Source organism: Oncorhynchus gorbuscha, linkage group LG20 (genome assembly GCF_021184085.1).
Source record: "Oncorhynchus gorbuscha isolate QuinsamMale2020 ecotype Even-year linkage group LG20, OgorEven_v1.0, whole genome shotgun sequence".
NCBI lineage: Eukaryota > Metazoa > Chordata > Actinopteri > Salmoniformes > Salmonidae > Oncorhynchus > Oncorhynchus gorbuscha.
In genome coordinates, this window is record NC_060192.1 from 24,425,890 (window position 1) to 24,443,711 (window position 17,822).

Here is a 17,822-nt window from a genome sequence, read left to right on the forward strand (position 1 = left end):
GCGAAGCATTCTCACTATAACATTACAAGGGAAGCACGGTGCTTTACATACATTGTGTTGAATTTGCACTCACTTTTGTGTCCAATGGCCACTGCTGTCATAAAAGCTCCTCCTTGAGACAATAAACCAATAAACCTGCAGGCTGTGTTGCCATGCAATGCTTTTTATGCATCAAATGTATGACTTTATAGTTGTGTGCCAACATGCTTACCAGTGAAGGCTGCTGAGGGGAGGAATGGCTCATAATAATGGCTGGAATGGAGCCAATGGAAAGGTATCAACCACATGGAAACCATTTCGATTCACTCCATTCCAGCCATTACTATTAGCCGTCCTCCCCTCAGCAGCCTGCACTGATGCATACTCTTCACGAGACATAGGCCAAGGGATTGAATATCCATCATACCTGATATTTGTCATCATCAATAGATTTCATTTCCAACATGTGTAGCTGGAAGCTATGAGTCACAATTAAGGGTTGGCTCGTTGCGCTTTAATAGTCATCAGAAGCAGCCACACTATCAAGAGCCCTGTGGAGACGAACAACGGGATCGTATATAATTAGTCCACATCGTCTTTTTTCATTGTGGTTATTATCAGGGTATATTGGTTAATATTATTAGTAGTAGCAGTAGTGACAGTCGATGCAGTAGTGAAAGCAGAGGTATATTGGTATTGACACTTGTGCTACATAAGTGGAGTTCTCAATGTATTCCTATTTAAACGCTGGAATACATGTCTTCAAATGACTCTCCCTCATACAATGTTCATTGCTTTCCTCCATCACCAACACACCTGTCGTTGAGAAGCCCCTGATCTGCAAGCTACAGGTGTAGGATCTTAATTAGATTACCCTGTTGTTTCGGGAAATGTTCTGCATGGCAGGAAATGCAAATTTGTACTGCTTTCGAGGTTTCCAAAAGCTTACAAATTTCAGACTTGATTTGCCTAAAAACCAAAAATGAATCAACCTCTACAAAAATGTACATCAATAATAATCCACACAATAATTCACATTTCCTGTTGCTGCAGGATTATTTTCCTGCTGTTTGAAACAGGCCAAATTAAGATCCTGCATCTGTACTTTAATCTGGGTCTGGGAAAGCAGACCAATGACTGCATTAGTAAACCAAAATACTACATTGTCTCATCAGAGCCATAGAGATCAGACATACAATTAACATAACTAATGCTAATGAAATAGCCTTCTGAGTTGACATGATTGTGGATGGATGAAGGGAGATCATTCCACTAGTTATATAGTGACATCAGACATAGAGGGCACAGTGAAGACAGAGTACATGAGAAAGAAGAGAGACAGAGCATGCAGAAGGACACCGGCCCCATCCAACAAAACTATCCAATGACTCCAGAAAGCTGGGTTTCAGTAATGAGATGGGCTTTTAAACATGCTTCCTGGCATTGGGGCTGGTGGCATCAATCTCTGGGTGCCGTAAATGACATTTCTTTCCTTGTTTATCTATCTAAACAATTGGATAGCTGCATCCCACCCTTGGCCGGTCCCTCCCGGCCCGCTCAAGTACACATCTCCCATCAATCACTGGGGGCATGAGGGGGGGAGTCGAAAAGGGGAAAAATGCCCTGCGTGCAAGATGCCTTGACAGTGTGTGACTTTTGGTTTCTGTACTTCGCAGTCCGCTGGGATGCATTTGGGTGTAATTTCCATCAGCGCTTTTTTTCTCTCTCCAGTTCAAAGATGCTGAATTTGAAGATGAAGCAACCCTCATCGCCTGCATGCCATCCCTCACACCCTGCCCCCCATCCCGGCCCCCCACACCCTGCCCCCCATCCCTGCCCCCCACATCCTGGCCCCATCCCTGCCCCCCACACCCTGGCCCCATCCCTGCCCCCCACACCCTGGCCCCATCCCTGCCCCCCACACCCTGGCCCCATCCCTGCCCCCCACACCCTGCCCCCATCCCTGCCCCCACACCCATAATGGACACACTGCAAAGCATGGGAATCACTCTCTGTACACACTATATGTAAAGAGTAAATGTTCTGTGTGAGCCATTCTGCTTTCATAAACAGACTTGAGGGGGAGTGTTTTATTGGATACTGTTACAGATAATATAGCAAAGAAGATGAACAGCAGCTATTATGATAGCTAGGCCTCGCCTTCTCAGATGGAAAACACGATTGAATCTCATCAACAACTTTTGCATTAGGTCAGTGAGATGTACATAAATACTGTACTGTACTGAGCATCAATGTCACTGCAATGACTGTGCTGTTTCATTACTACATTTACTGCTCTGCCATTACAAATGAGATCAGGCTGCAGCTGGGACTCATTTGGGCTCAATGGGGAATGAGATCAGGCTGCAGCTGGGACTCATTTGGGCTCAATGGGGAATGAGATCAGTAAAAAGAGGGTTGCGTGTGGAGGAGGGGGACTGACTGGTGGTCGTCTCTGATGCTATGGCCAAGGGGTGAACTGGCACTGAGAGTGTTAGAGTGTTGGAGTGTGTGCCTGGGTCACCCATAGTGGGAGCCCAGGTGCTTATAGTTACGGCTGAATGATGTGTCTCAGACTCCTACTCCACATGGCTGGAGGCCCTTACTGCGCTCCACACTGTACAGGATCCTGGAACTGGTCCTTGGACTGGAACCAATAACACTAATGTCCAGAAGCTTTACAGTAGACTGAGACCAACCCCCAATTCAGGAGCTTTACAGTAGACTGAGACCAACCCCCAATTCAGGAGCTTTATAGTAGACTGAGACCAACCCCCAATTCAGGAGCTTTATAGTAGACTGAGACCAACCCCCAATTTAGGAGCTTTACAGCAGACTGAGACCAACCCACAGGCAGGAGCTTTACAGCAGACTGAGAACAACCCCCAATTCAGGAGCTTTACAGTAGACTGAGACCAACCCCCAATTCAGGAGCTTTACAGTAGACTGAGACCAACCCCCAGGACAGGAGCTTTACAGTAGACTGAGACCAACCCCCAGGACAGGAGCTTTACAGTAGACTGAGACCAACCCCCAGGACAGGAGCTTTACAGTAGACTGAGACCAACCCCCAGGACAGGAGCTTTACAGTAGACTGAGACCAACCCCCAGTACATGCTTAGGGGAGTCATCAAAGAAGGTTTGTTACATGGCAGCTTGTGAATCTGGCTCCACAGGAAGGCCAGCCGGGCAACAGAGGCACCTACACAGGAAGAGAGCGTGTCATCCCCACAACCTTTCAGTTGTAGGGATGAAAACTAAGGATGGGCATGCTGACAAATACAACATAGTAACCTCCTTGGGCCTGCACTGAACTTCCACTAAATAGCAGAGTCTTTCATGCCATATTGTCATTATTTGTCTAAAGACAATGCTACTCCATTTTATATAACCTTCATTCCAATGTCTGCTCTCATATATGAAGGCACACACACACACGCACGCACACACGCACGCACACACACAGGGATGCCTAGCTCTGGGCCCAGGGGTGAGAGGGGAATGTTCACAGCACCAGTGATATGTCACCTCCATTTCAAGCTTTGTTAGCGGTGGAAGCCTAGACGAGCGGTGATGACAGCTAGATTTAAAGTACGTTCTCTTGGGGGGAGGGGTGTGGGACGAAGGGGAGTGCTAAGCTGGGCAATCTCGCCGCTTGGCACTGACCCGGCCGGGGCTTCGCTTTTTGTTTTGCAACTCTTGTGAGAGATCATTACACTGAATTCCCATCTGTAAGATCCAGAACACTGCACACCTACCAAAATCAATGACGGTAGGAGAGACAAGAGAGACACAGGCAGAGGCAAAGCCATGCTCCGGTCTCCCCGTCCCCCATCCACAGCCAAGCACCAACACGGCCCACAGACAGGAGAGAGCAGCAGCCAGGACATCCAACAGCATCATTACACAGCTGTAGAGAACAAACTAGCAGTCTAAACAGAGATTCACAACAGAAAGAGATAACACAACATGAGAGAGAGAATGTATCTCAAAGCAACCCATAAATTCCATGTGTGGCAGCATAGCAGCATGGTCTTTAACAAAATCAAGTATTCACTGAGCGGTCAACTAGCATTTAGCAAAGTGATAAAGAAAATTACTTCTTGGAAGTACAGTATTGGGAGAACAGGTGAAACAACAATCACCAGAGGATAGAGAACAATGTGTGATTCCCTCATACTACAAAACAGGTCTCATTGTAGCAGGTATCTCCCTGACTATGATAGCATTACACAATACCCTCCATTTTGTTACCTTTTATAATACAAATGCTACATAGGTTGCATTTGGCATGTATAATGCACAATAAATATGAATAAAATATGAATACATCCATGTGCTTTATAATGCCTAATAAATGACTCATGCTTTATGAAAGGTGTCTCATCTCTGTTACAGATGCATGGTGGGAAGGGACCAGGAGGACCCAGAAGCCCTGGGTGAGTGTTGTTCTGTGGCCTGGCCGCCCCTGTCTGTGGCTAGGGCTGTTAAGTCACATCTCTAATGAGTTCCGCTCCCCCTCAGGCTGCCATTTGACTGAGACACGCAGGTCCATTCCACTTATATATATTTTTAATTTTTAAATTTGACCTTTATTTAACCAGGCAAGTCAGTTAAGAACATATTCTTAGTTTCAATGACGGCCTGGGAACAGTGGGTTAACTGCCTGTTCAGGGGCAGAACGACAGATTTGTACCTTGTCAGCTCAGGGGTTTGAACTCGCAACCTTCCGGTTACTATATAGGTCCTGCAACGGAAATTGACATATAAAACAAATGCGTATGGCCCAAGTTCTAAGTTCTTCATTCAACCTTGAGATAATAGTACACAGTTATCTACAGTATATGGAAGCATGAAGTATAGTACGACAACACATTCCTATAAACACACACATATTACTACAACAGACCAAGCTGTTCAACAACCTCCAGCTAAACCCTGCAGCAGAATCAAGTTGACAAAACATGGTACGGTAGAGAAATACCATATCCATTCCTATACACAGTTTCACAGAAGTCTGTCTACATACATAATGATATTGAAGATGGACATGTAAAAAGAGTGAGATACAAAAATGCCTATAAATGACTCTACAAAGCTTTTTAAAAGTAACTGCCAATGGCGCTCAAATGGTAGAGGATGTAGCTAACATAGAGAAAAACACTTACTGGTACATTTACAGACCACTGGTTTTTATTAGATTTCACACAGTCCGTTGAGGCCACTTAAAGCTCCCGATGGTGAGCAGCTCAAAGATAATGTAATTAGCGGTTTTCAGTTCATGGTGTCATTTCTACGGGCTCTCCCTATTTAACCATCGCCTTAATTATTCAGCACTTATTTCCTGATATCACCACCTGACCACTGTGATCACATGATGGTTTGGCAGACTGGACAACCTTGTTTGGAATTTTTATTAAGACAACTAATAAGTGGTCATCGTGCTATTATTGACTATGAGACAATGTCAAGCTTCGAATTTGGATGGATTTTGAATGATTTTTTTTTTTTTGTCCTGTCCTCAATGAAGATCACAACGTTTAAAAAAAATAATACAGGCCTAATGGTTTGTCAGAAGTCCTGGCTTCCTAACAGTATTGAACTTGCATTGTGTGTCTCATCATAACATATTTTAAAACCACCAAAAGACAACATGTACTGTACTTCAGCAGCTACAGTAGCATTCTATCCCCCTGGTTAAGGTTGACTGAAAAGTGAGATATAGCCATCTGGGATGTACACTTTAGATTCTAATCTTGGTGGTAGCCGACTAGGAAGGAGATCGACGTACAAAATTATCCTCTGATGCAAAGTTATAGGTATAGCCTCTCATTCAGTCAGAGCTTGCTTGTGTGTGTGTACGTGAGTGTGCGTGTGTGCGTGTGTGTCTGTATGTTTCTGTGTGCATATGTGTGTATGTGTATGCATGTGTGTGCTTCCCTGCGTGTGACGGAGAGAGTGGTCAGGAGTGTGTATGAGGGAGTGTGTATGCATGCATGTATTTATGTGAGAGAGGGAACGAGATGGTATGGTGACTAAGATGGGGATGAAAAGGGTTAGAATTAGACTGTTAGTTCTCTGTGTGTGTGTGAGAGAGAGATAGAGAGAGAGAGAAAGGGAGAAAGAGAGAAAAAGAGAGAGAGAAAGAAAAAGGGAGAGAGAGAGAAAAAAAGAGAGAGAAAGAGAAAGAGAGAGAGAAAGAGAGAGAGAGAGAAAGTGAGAGAGAGAAAGTGAGAGAGAGAGGGAGAGAAAGAGAGAGAGAAAAAGAGAGAAAAAAAAAGGAGAGAGAGAGAGAAAGAGAGGGAGTGAAAGAGAGAGGGAGAGAGAGAAAAAAGAGAGAGAGAGAGAAAAAGAGAGAAAGAGAGAGAGAGAGAGAAAGAGAGAGAAAGAGAAAGAGAGAGAGAGAGAGAGAGAGAGAGAGAGAGAGAGAGAGAGAGAGAGAGAGAGAGAGAGAGAGAGAAAAGAAAAAGAGAGAAAAAGAGAGAAAAAGAGAGAAAGAGAGAGAGAGAGAGAGAGAGAGAGAGAGAGAGAGAGAGAGAGAGTGCCTGCATTTATGTGGGAGGGGCTTTAGTACTGTCCACATGCTCCCAGCGCTAGAAGTCCCTACAGTGACAGAGGGATGGTGACGTGTCCTCACATCGTTGAAATTAAAACATATTACAGTGCAACACATTAGTCACTGTGGAAACCACACCACACCTTTCTCACAGACCCTATTTTCAAACCACAAAACTAAAGGGGTGAAAATCCCACTTTGTGTATCCTGGCCTTGGGTGTGACATGTTGGGTATCCAGGCAACTGCTTCCCTTTTCAGTTTAACTAATTAAACTTTGGGATATGTTGTGTATGAGATGACCTTAAATGGTCTCTGTCATCATGAGACCGCCCGTGTGTGGGGTCACATGGGGCTGTCTTTGTTGAAAGGCCTGGCTCCAAATGAGAAACCACAATCTCATAAAAATCAAGGTTGTTGAAAGCTGACATGATAATAGAGGTTGTAAATCAAGCCTTTATAGAAGGTAATCACTTTAGTGGCAGCATCGCTGAGACAATAGCTGATTCCATTTCATTTGTATGATGGGAATTTTATATAAATCCATACAATATCTGTCCATAAGTGCATAAAAACATGTGTTCAATTAGTGATGGCAGTGTACTTTATGATTTAAGAGATTCTTGTCTAAATGTAAAACAGCAGTTGACAATGGCCCACATTTGCATATTGACTACACAACAGCATTTACGGTTGAGTGAAAACAAATAGCCCATGGACTTGGTAGCATTTTAAAAAGGGAATGAAGAGGCTTGAAACAACAGAAATGAACAACATTTCTAAAACGCACTTCACTTTCTACTCTAAGAAGGGACAGAGACAAGAGATGATTACCATCATAAACTCTCTCTCTCTCTCTATCGCTTTATTTCATTTCCTTCTCTAAATATTCCTTCCTATATATCGTCAAGTAATATTAGTCAAAGCCAAATCTAGAAAAATGTATAGAAATATAGCAATACAATGAATTGAATGCCAGCTATAAACCAACCACTGACCATACCACCATGGCCATCATCATCATCATCATCATCATCATCATCATCATCATCATCATCATCAAGCACTGTCTAGTTACCTCAATGCATAATCAGATTCAACAGAGCACCAGGGTGGTTTGCATTCTGCTTAGCAAAGGCTCGTTCTCAGTCAGACAGTACACGACATCCACGGGCTATTTGTTGAGAAGTAAGAGCCAAAGCCAATCATCTACACAAAAAAAAATAAAGGAGTACAATTGTTTTATTTACTTAACTAGGCAAGTCGGTCAAGAACAAATTCTTATTTACCATGACGACCTTCTAGGCTGTGTCATAATACTATCTTAGCATACTGTGGTCTCGCCATTTTGCTTACCTTGCTAATCATACTCTGGACTGTATGTAAATAAACTGCAAAATTGGACCCAGATACGGGTAGAGAAAAGTCACAGTAACCCTTCACCCCCTCAGTTGTCATTCAACTACAACGTCAAGGTTTACTAGTTTGTCCTTAAACAAAAGCACAGAGAATGAAATAGTGGTGGAGGGAGGTGGTTGTTGGGGTGGTGGTGGGGGGATAGTGTGTGAAAGCCTGGCGTTGGGCTGTGTTGACCATTTTAGGGCTCTGTCAGTTGAATTCCAGTTTGGCTCAGAGATCAATGAAGAGGAGAGAGGACAGGGGGCTGTGTGGAGTGAGTGCCGCCTGGGCTTTTCATGCGGAGCTACCAGAGTTAAGGCCACCACACATCAACTGGTTCCCACGGCAGCACCCTGGGCAACCGTTTAAACTACAAGCTCTATCTTCAACAAGGATAGTGTTCTAAGCCAATTTTCTCTATTCTGGTTTGGGCCGGGAGTTCTCTGTTCTGGTTCGGACTGGGAGTTCTCTATTCTGGTTCAGACTTACAACACAATAGCCACACTGTCAGAGTCCAGCATGGGGCACCAGTTAAAAGGCAGGCCAAGTTCTTTTGGCTCTCCGGAGCTGAAGTTGATCAGCAGTTGTGTCAGGAGAGAAGTGGCTGACTGATGATGGAGTTATCAGGATGTGATGGACTACAGCTCCCTGGCCTGAGGCAGCCGTGGCTGGAGGAAGAGGCGCTGCCACTGCCTGCCCGGGACACTCAGACTAACAACTTAGTGTGCTGCAGTGTGGAGGAGCAATAGGAACTGACTAGGGCTGCAAAGCAGGGACAGAGCTGGATGAGAAAAAGCTTCCTGCACTGGTTTTATGGTGATCTCAAGTGTAGACCATTAAGCAAAGCATCATTCAAAGGTTCTGCTCCCACTAATGACCAGCAGGCTAAATGAGAGAAGGAGTAAGAGAACGATAACGATAACGAGAACGAGAACGAGAGAGAGAGACAGTGGGAGCGAGGGAGAGAGAGTGAAGGAGAGAGAGAGTGAGAGTGTGTGTGTGAGAGAGAGAGAGACTAGTGTTTCAACCCATTATGTTGTTCTCTATGGTTATAACAGTATACGAGACCCTACTATTAATTGCTCTTGGCACGAGCTGCATCAAAGCCTCTTTCTGAAGTTTGTTGTCATTTTCTATTCCAAAGACTTTGTGTACATGGGCAACCCTTGGTTCACAATCCTTCAATATAGCTCCATGCCAAGAAACATAGTGTTAGACTGGTTCTCTATGCGTGTGCCCCACTTCTAGAGAAGTATACATCTTCCACACGTGGTGATGAATAGATGCATAGCAATGAGATGGTTGCAGTCACCTCAAAGCATCTGCCTTTGCTGTTCCAAAGGCAACATTTCAACTGGATTCAGGAAAATAATGACCATTAGCCTACATCGTTGATGAAGGGGGAGTGGGGTTTCAGTTTCAGGCACAGCACAGGGCAGGTACAGTATATCGCACATACCTCCAAAATCAGGCCTTAGACGGATGTCATACCCCTTCAGCAACTTGTCCACTGTGGCCTTGGCCACAGATATTCCAGTTTGTCCAGTGGAGGTGCTGAGGAAAGACATCACAGTTTTGAGACCCTGTCAGGAGCCTTGAGTGGAAATTCAACTCGAAGCTCAGTTAGCCAGTTTCAAAATTCACTTGCAGCCTTCAACGTGCTCAATATTCAATACCAAACCTAAAAGATGATTTCAACATTTCTAATTGGTAGGCCTGTTGTCTTGAAGGGATCTGAATTTGGCAACACCTAGCATGCTAAAGATTCCACTCTTATTCACCTCTATCCTATCTAAATGCATGTCAGTGTCAGTAGGACCATGAGAAAACAGAAGTATTTTGAGATAATAGCTCTAATTAAACGAAAGTCCTGATATGTTAGTTGTTAACACTGAATAAGAATGTACTTAACCACATGATTCATGAGGCAATAACAAGTATGAAATCAAAGAGCAGATTTGTCGATGCTTGTATGCACGTGTGAAGTGTAATTAATGCGAACTTCTCGTATATTTCCTGTCATGAAAGGCCTCTATGAAATCGAAATGGCAAAATGGAAGACCCAGTTTGGGGCCCACTCTACTTGATTAGCGGGAGAATGTTATCAGTCTCTTTAAAAAATAATGCATTGTAGCCCAGCTGGGAATATACCATGGTAACGTGGTGAATATAGACCTTGTATTTATCGGCCTACATGTATGTCTTCATTTACACTGAACATGACAAAGCCTATATTGGTCAAGAAATCGTCCATCTATAGCTAAGCCTACTTTACCATCTCCCATAGGGCGGTTACAGGTGCTCAAAATACGCAATATTGAAGGACTGGAGAGTAGTGTGAATATTGAATTTAAAAGGTTTCATCTCATTTAAAAACACCTTATGTGTTGAAGTCATGATGACCTACTTTAAATGAGTGACAGGCGTTTTGGTTTGATTTTCTCCAGCTGATCAATTATGAATTGGTAGTAGGCCTATACAGTCTATAGTTAATATTCATGTCTTAAATGAAGGTAAGGACGTGGCTTACATTCCTCTGGCAACATTCACAGCTAGTCATGCTGATTGATCAATGATATGGCTAATTTAATAGATCCAGCCTTAATACTGCCTAATTATCGGGTATGTTCAGTATGACTATCTATTTAATAGGATTGATACTCGCCCCAGCCAATTAGCCGCTATTTACAATTTGGATGAAGGAGTGCATTTTACAATAGACAGTATGCACGCGCACCTCTTGCTCCCACACACAAGCGCGTGCGCCGCAGAAAAGGATTTCGTATAAGTGCAATATGAGTGATGTCGCCTTAATGTCGGTGCATAGAAAAACATCTTTATGATAAGCCTTTGCTCTTATGGAAATACATCTTAGAATGCTCGCTTACCTTTGAGCAAAGCAAACGAAGGACAGAGCCGCCAAAGCAGAGAAAATTCCACATAATTTATCTTCTTGAGGACCCAACATTTCCACAAATCCTTATATAGTTTCAATAATCCAACCGCCTGTGGTCCAAAGAAAATTGTGAAAATAAAGTTTTAAAAAAGCAATTCAAATAATTTGCTGAAAAAATACATTTGGTCATGTAATGGCTTTATAAAAAAACATGCGTGTGTTTAAACCTCGTAATTGGTCCCAGCTGTTTTCCCAAGCTATGGAAATCCGTGCAGGTCACAGACCCCCTCAACCAACACCAGAAGATCCGACATCTTGCTCAAAACTGCCTACAGAAGACTTTCAAAAAGTGATAACAAGTCGTCTTCCTTAAAAACTAAAAAGTCCGGCAAAAATGAGAGACGATTTATAAAGAACAGCAGCGCCTTGTTGATTAAATTGGCAGTTGCAATTTCCCAGTCCAAACCTGCGGAATAAACATGGTCCCAGCGTTTCTCCGGCTCTATAGATTGTTCCACAATGTAGGCTATGATGTGTTTAAGGATTTGTTTTAGCTGTAAACGTTCGGGGGTGAGGGGCAGCGGAGGGTAAAAAAAATGACAAATGAAATCTTCATTCCCTTTTTGTTGATGATGATGTAGAGTTGCTTCTCTCAACTCAAAGTCACTGAAGAAGAAACAAATGCACTGGGCAATATCTAATGCAGACGTCAGAGCAGGCTATATCACCCCTCTGGTGAAAAAATTAGATCCAGAGAAATATGGATGACCCGTCATATATATCGGCCAGTGCATGTATCACAACATCGGATTTAATGTCAAATAGGATAACCTATTGAAAAGCCCAGTCATCTCCGTTCTCCAACCTTATCTCTCGATTGAATACCTTAACATGTTTCGCTCATCTTCTCCTCGAAGCGCTGAGCAAATAATGACACAGATCGAGAAACACCCACAAGAGCATTGTTGGTGAAAACAAGTGTTGAAATTCCCTTGTAGCCTACACTATTTCGTGGAAATAAGTTCTTCCTAGTGCATTGTATAAAATCCTCATGTTTAATGAAATAAAACAAATCTGAAATCGAAGGAGAAATCTCAGCAGCAGCCTATCCACTGAATCGCCAATGAATGAAGAGATATGATGCCCATATGATTATATTCCCCCTGCAACCCATTAGAATGCTGCGAGTGTGTCCCGATGCGTTTTCATACATTTATACCACGTTACCAGATATTTGAACACACAGCAACACTCATAGGCTACTCGCTGAAGGAAACACACACTCGTGCAGCCCCTTGAGCATCAATACTTTTAATAGCATGAAACAATTGCATAAAGTATTTATTTGAATGATAACCATATCATTACTCATATGCACATCACATGCTACAATCAGACAATATGTATTTTATATAGAAGAGTAAGCTTTCTGCAGGGATCTTATGTGCTGTCCAGTTGCTAAGCAACCCAGCAACCACTGATGCAGTTGTGGTGTTTTGAAGGCTATGTGCAAAGGCTCATTTAAAGGACCTCTGCCACTACCGTGTGGTCTCTGGGACAGAGAGGGTGACTTTGACTGATGTATAGGCCCCTGTGTGAACCATACTTCCAAATGTTAACATATTTCTGAACTAACAATTAGGGTTCAGTGATGTGATGGGTCAGGAATACCTTGTGAATGATATTTTCATTTAATTACATCTTGTTCTCTTCGTCAGTGTTTTAACAGAGACAAACTTGTTTTCCCACTGCGCAGTAATTCCCCCATTTAGCCTCCCCTGCATTTCAGAGATGACTAAACTCGCTGCGATGGCTACAGTTTCAGTCACCTTTCTGTCTCGGCTTGTTTTCAAACCTCACCAGACTTTTGTGTTTTGTCAGTGTTTTAACAGAGACAAACTTGTTATTTGATTGCACAATAATGAAACTAGTTGGCCTCCCCTGTTATGGCTACCAAGCAGTTTGTAACTCCACATCTCACCTCATCATCATGACAGTAACATGGTGTAATACATGGGGGGAGCTTTGAAATAGAACAAAAATAATAGAACAAACTATTGTATGTGTAACTTGACTGTAAGTCGCTTTGGATAAAAGCGTCTGCTAAATGGCATATATATTATGTGCACACCAAGTAGGACAAGACTTCGTATTGAAGATCTGTGCTAGAGAGACACTCTGTCAGTGGTGATGGATGGATGTTGAGGTCAAACCAGCAACTATTTGGGCTTTCTCAGCATCATCAACTTGATTAGTGATGATCAAGTACAAATGTTAAAACAGCTAAACAATATTAGTGGACAGCACAGGAGGCTGGTGGCACCTTCATTGGGGAGAACGAGCTCGGGCTAATGACTGGAGCAGAATGGGTGGAAGGGTATCAAACACATCAAACACATGGTTTGATGCCATTCCATTCCTTCCGTTCCGGACATTATTATGAGCCGTCCTCCCCTCAGCAGCCTCCTGTGGTGAACTGCGCATTGTCAGATGTGTCAATAGCTGACGCAGATCTTGATTAGCAGCAAGCCTTTATACACTTAGGCCGCCTTAATCCATGGCAATACATCTGGAAACATTTCAGTAACTTTTCATTTCAGCTTCTACATTTACATTTTAAATGTTAATTATATTTGTTGCATGAACAATTTAATTCAGCTATACAGTCTTGAAGAGACCAAGATATTGAATATGTATATTGTTTATAAAATACATTTAACTAATTCATTTTCCTATATGATTGTAAAAATATCAACTTAAGAGGCACTCTTGAAGAAAAATGAGAGAGAGAGAGAGCGAAAGAAGGCAAGGTACTTATTTTTCCTGACCCAATGAACAAAGTCAGGCCTGCTGTTTAGACATGCATCACTGAAATGCATTGTTGTCAACACACTTTCACTTAGTAAACATCACACATTTTGGTTGTTGAATCTCAAACATTTTTATGTCAAACATTTTCAACAAGTGTTTTATTACATTTAGGCCTATGAGTTTTTTACTACTGTATGTGCTGGTATATGTTTAGGGTTGGCATATAGTAGACTATATGCGGTAAAAAGAAAATATCCTTGTCATTTTGTTACACACTATTCCATGATATTTTGCAAGGAGATGATTAGTTCATTGAAAATTATATTGCTCCTGAACCCCCCAAAAAATGAAAAGGTGGAAAATAACTATTTAAAATACATTTAAATTGATTTTCCTTTTATGTCCTTTCAGACAACCCTTAACAGGTCTTCAGCATGCTGGGTTGTGTGCTGTGGCAGAGGAAGGTTGAGAGTCAGCATCGCTGGAGCGCTAGTATGTGGAAAGAGCGAGAGAGCATCTCACACAATGTGGCAGACGGATCTCCCTGGGCAACGTCTCTGGGGGACACAAAATCAACGCTTCTGTCCACTTGTCTTTTCCCGCAAGCACATCCATGCAGGCTGGAACCCTGGGCTCCGGGGTCACCTGACCACAGCACCTGGTAGGGCCATCCAAGCCTCGAGATATGTATGATCTCTGCTCGTTTTCTCCTTCTCTCACATGTTCCATAAGGCATGTGAGTTACTGGGTCACCCCAGTCCTCCGATATAAATAGAATCACATTCTTAATGCATTGCGGCCTTCCAGGTACTTGCTCTCTCTTTTTCTCTTGTTATTCATCTGTTCCAAACATTCAAATCACACCAAAACAACACAAACAGCATCTTAATGAAATATTGAAGCTGTGGAATCACCTAAGGTAGATTAGATAGGTAGGTAGATTATGTGCGGTTTTCTGCTTTTACCACCCTGTGGAGAGAGGAATGAATGTAATATTCCTCTCTCTGTGTTTTGCTAATTGCACTTTAAATTTAGCCTAGGCATAATGACTTACATAAAACCATGTTGCACTTCTCTCTCAACATCTCCTTTACTATGGTGTGTTCATCTATAAACTGTTCAATTGCAATGTTTCTGTGGAATTAGCGGTGGTGACTTTGTCACAAGAGAAAAAGGTCTGATGGTGCTGAAGGGAACAAACAATTTATGGAGGCGATCAGAGATTCAGCACCATGGACAGCGCCACAATGGGACTCCCGAAGTTCAGCACCACAAGATAATGGACAGCGACGTCTAAGTCCAGCCAAGAATCCCTGGAAATACAGTGGGGCAAAAAAGTATTTAGTCAGCCACCAATTGTGCAAGTTCTCCCACTTAAAAAGATGAGAGAGGCCTGTAATTTTCATCATAGGTACACTTCAACTATGACAGACAAAATTAGAGGAAAAAAATCCAGAAAATCACATTGTATGACTTTTAATGAATTTATTTGCAAATTATGGTGGAAAATAAGTATTTGGTCACCTACAAACAAGCAAGATTTCTGGCTCTCACAAACCTGTAACTTCTTCTTTAAGAGGCTCCTCTGTCCTCCACTCGTTACCTGTATTAATGGCACCTGTTTGAACTTGTTATCAGTATAAAAGACACCTATCCACAATCTCAAATAGTCAAACTCCAAACTCCACTATGGCCAAGACCAAAGAGCTGTCAAAGGACACCAGGAACAAAATTGTAGACCTGCACCAGGCTGGGAAGACTGAATCTGCAATAGGTAAGCAGCTTGGTTTGAAGAAATCAACTGTGGGAGCAATTATTAGGAAATGGAAGACATACAAGACCACTGATAATCTCCCTCGATCTGGGGCTCCACGCAAGATCTCACCCCGTGGGGTCAAAATGATCACAAAATCCCAGAACCACACGGGGGGACCTAGTGAATGACCTGCAGAGAGCTGGGACCAAAGTAACAAAGCCTATCATCAGTAACACACTACACTACCAGGGACTCAAATCCTGCAGTGCCAGACATGTCCCCCTGCTTAAGCCAGTACATGTCCAGGCCCGTCTGAAGTTTGCTAGAGAGCATTTGGATGATCCAGAAGAAGATTGGGAGAATGTCATATGGTCAGATGAAACCAAAATATAAGATTTTGGTAAAAACTCAACTCGTCGTGATTGGAGGACAAGGAAAAATCCAAAGAAAAAATACCTACTGAGAAGCATGGGGGTGGAAACATCATGCTTTGGGGCTGTTTTTCTGCAAAGGGACCAGGACGACTGATCTGTGTAAAGGAAATAATGAATGGGGCCATGTATCGTGAGATTTTGAGTGAAAACCTCCTTCCATCAGCAAGGGCATTGAAGATGAAACGTGGCTGGGTCTTTCAGCATGACAATGATCCCAAACACACCGCCCGGGCAACGAAGGAGTGGCTTCGTTCGAAGCATTTCAAGGTCCTGGAGTGGCTTAGCCAGTCTCCAGATCTCAACCCCATAGAAAATCTATGGAGGGAGTTGAAAGTCCGTGTTGCCCAGCAACAGCCCCAAAACATCACTGCTCTAGAGGAGATCTGCATGGAGGAATGGGCCAAAATACCAGCAACAGTGTGTGAAAACCTTGTGAAGACTTACAGAAAACGTTTGACCTCTGTCATTGCCAACAAAGGGTATATAACAAAGTATTGAGATAAACTTTTTGTTGTTGACCAAATACTTATTTTCCACCATAATTTGCAAAGAAATTCATTAAAAATCCTACAATGTGATTTTTTGTTGAAGTGTACCTATGATGAAAATTACAGGCCTCTCTCATCTTTTTAAGTGGGAGAAATTGCACAATTTGTGGCTGACTAAAAACTTTTTTTGCCCCACTGTATATACAGGAACGCCTAATCAGGAAGGAAGAAGCAAAAAGAACGAAGGGGAAGGCTTCCCTTGAACTTTGATCTGTTTTCTAGCCTGTGTCATCCCAATTGCTTTCCAACGTTAAGCTTTTGAATTGTAAAGAATAGGGGAATACAATTCCTCCATCATTTTTTAAAGGCCCAATACAGTCATTTTCATGTTTCTAATAGTTTTACATTAAAATGGTCAAATTGCAAGAAAAATAACTTTCTAGTAAAAACAATTTCTCATTAAGAATTTTGCTAGGACTCTGTCTGGGTGTGGTCTGAGCGAGGAACCTAATTGGAGGGGAATAACAGGAGGGATAGTAACCTGAAAACGAGACGTTATCTCTTTGTTATTGGTCTATTAACTTATACTGCCTGGTAGTATGTCACCTGGCAAGCCAAAACCTGGCAAGCCACAACCAGGCAAGCCAAAACACCACCCATGCAAAACCTGGCAAGCCAAAACCTGGCAATCCAAAACCCCACCCATGCAAAACCTGGCAAGCCAAAACCAGGCAAGCCAAAACACCACCCATGCAAAACATGCTGATTAGAAGTCATGTGTAAACTAAATTGTATTTTTAACCAGCAACTATGAGGAAATAACACTGTACAGTATGATACATGACACAGGCAAAACCTAATTTTGACTGCACTGTGCCTTCAAACTAGGCAACATCTACATGCTACTACATCTCATTCCTTACAGAGAGGTCCCTTGATCATGCTTGATAAAAAAATAGGGGACATTTCTACAAGCTGTCTTTGATTAGCTAAAAAGCTATACTTTTCTTCTCTTTCCAACAAACAGCACAGATTAACTTGTGTTGATCTTCTCTTTCAAGCTACTCAATGATTCCTGTGATACATCTGTTTTGGCAGGGTGACATTGACCTGATAGAGGGATAGGCAGGGTGACATTGACCTGATAGAGGGATACATAGAGTGATAGGCAGGGTGACATTGGCCTGATAGAGTGATAGGCATGGTGACATTGACCTGATAGAGGGATAGGCAGGGTGACATTGACCTGATAGAGGGATAGGCAGGGTGACATTGACCTGATAGAGGGATAGGCAGGGTGACATTGACCTGATAGAGCGATAGGCAGGGTGACATTGACCTGATAGAGGGATACATAGAGTGATAGGCAGGGTGACATTGGCCTGATAGAGCGATAGGCAGGGTGACATTGACCTGATAGAGGGATACATAGAGTGATAGGCAGGGTGACATTGACCTGATAGAGGGATACATATAGTGATAGGCAGGGTGACATTGACCTGATAG

At 42.7% G+C, this 17,822-nt stretch overlaps 1 protein-coding gene across 2 annotated transcripts in view; it reads right to left on the reverse strand.

The window, feature by feature from the left end:
* LOC124007242 (gamma-aminobutyric acid receptor subunit beta-4-like) overlaps nucleotides 1–11,935 on the reverse strand; it is a 47,214-nt gene extending 35,279 nt beyond the window's left edge. For both annotated transcript variants that reach the window (XM_046317661.1, XM_046317660.1), the window contains exons 1-2: nucleotides 10,820–11,935; nucleotides 9,391–9,485 (exon numbers count right to left, since the gene is read on the reverse strand). In XM_046317661.1, the coding sequence (XP_046173617.1) occupies nucleotides 9,391–9,485; nucleotides 10,820–10,899 (175 nt within the window). In that variant the 5' untranslated portion in view covers nucleotides 10,900–11,935. The remainder of the gene's footprint in view (nucleotides 1–9,390; nucleotides 9,486–10,819) is intronic.
* Between the last annotated feature and the right edge of the window lie 5,887 nt (nucleotides 11,936–17,822).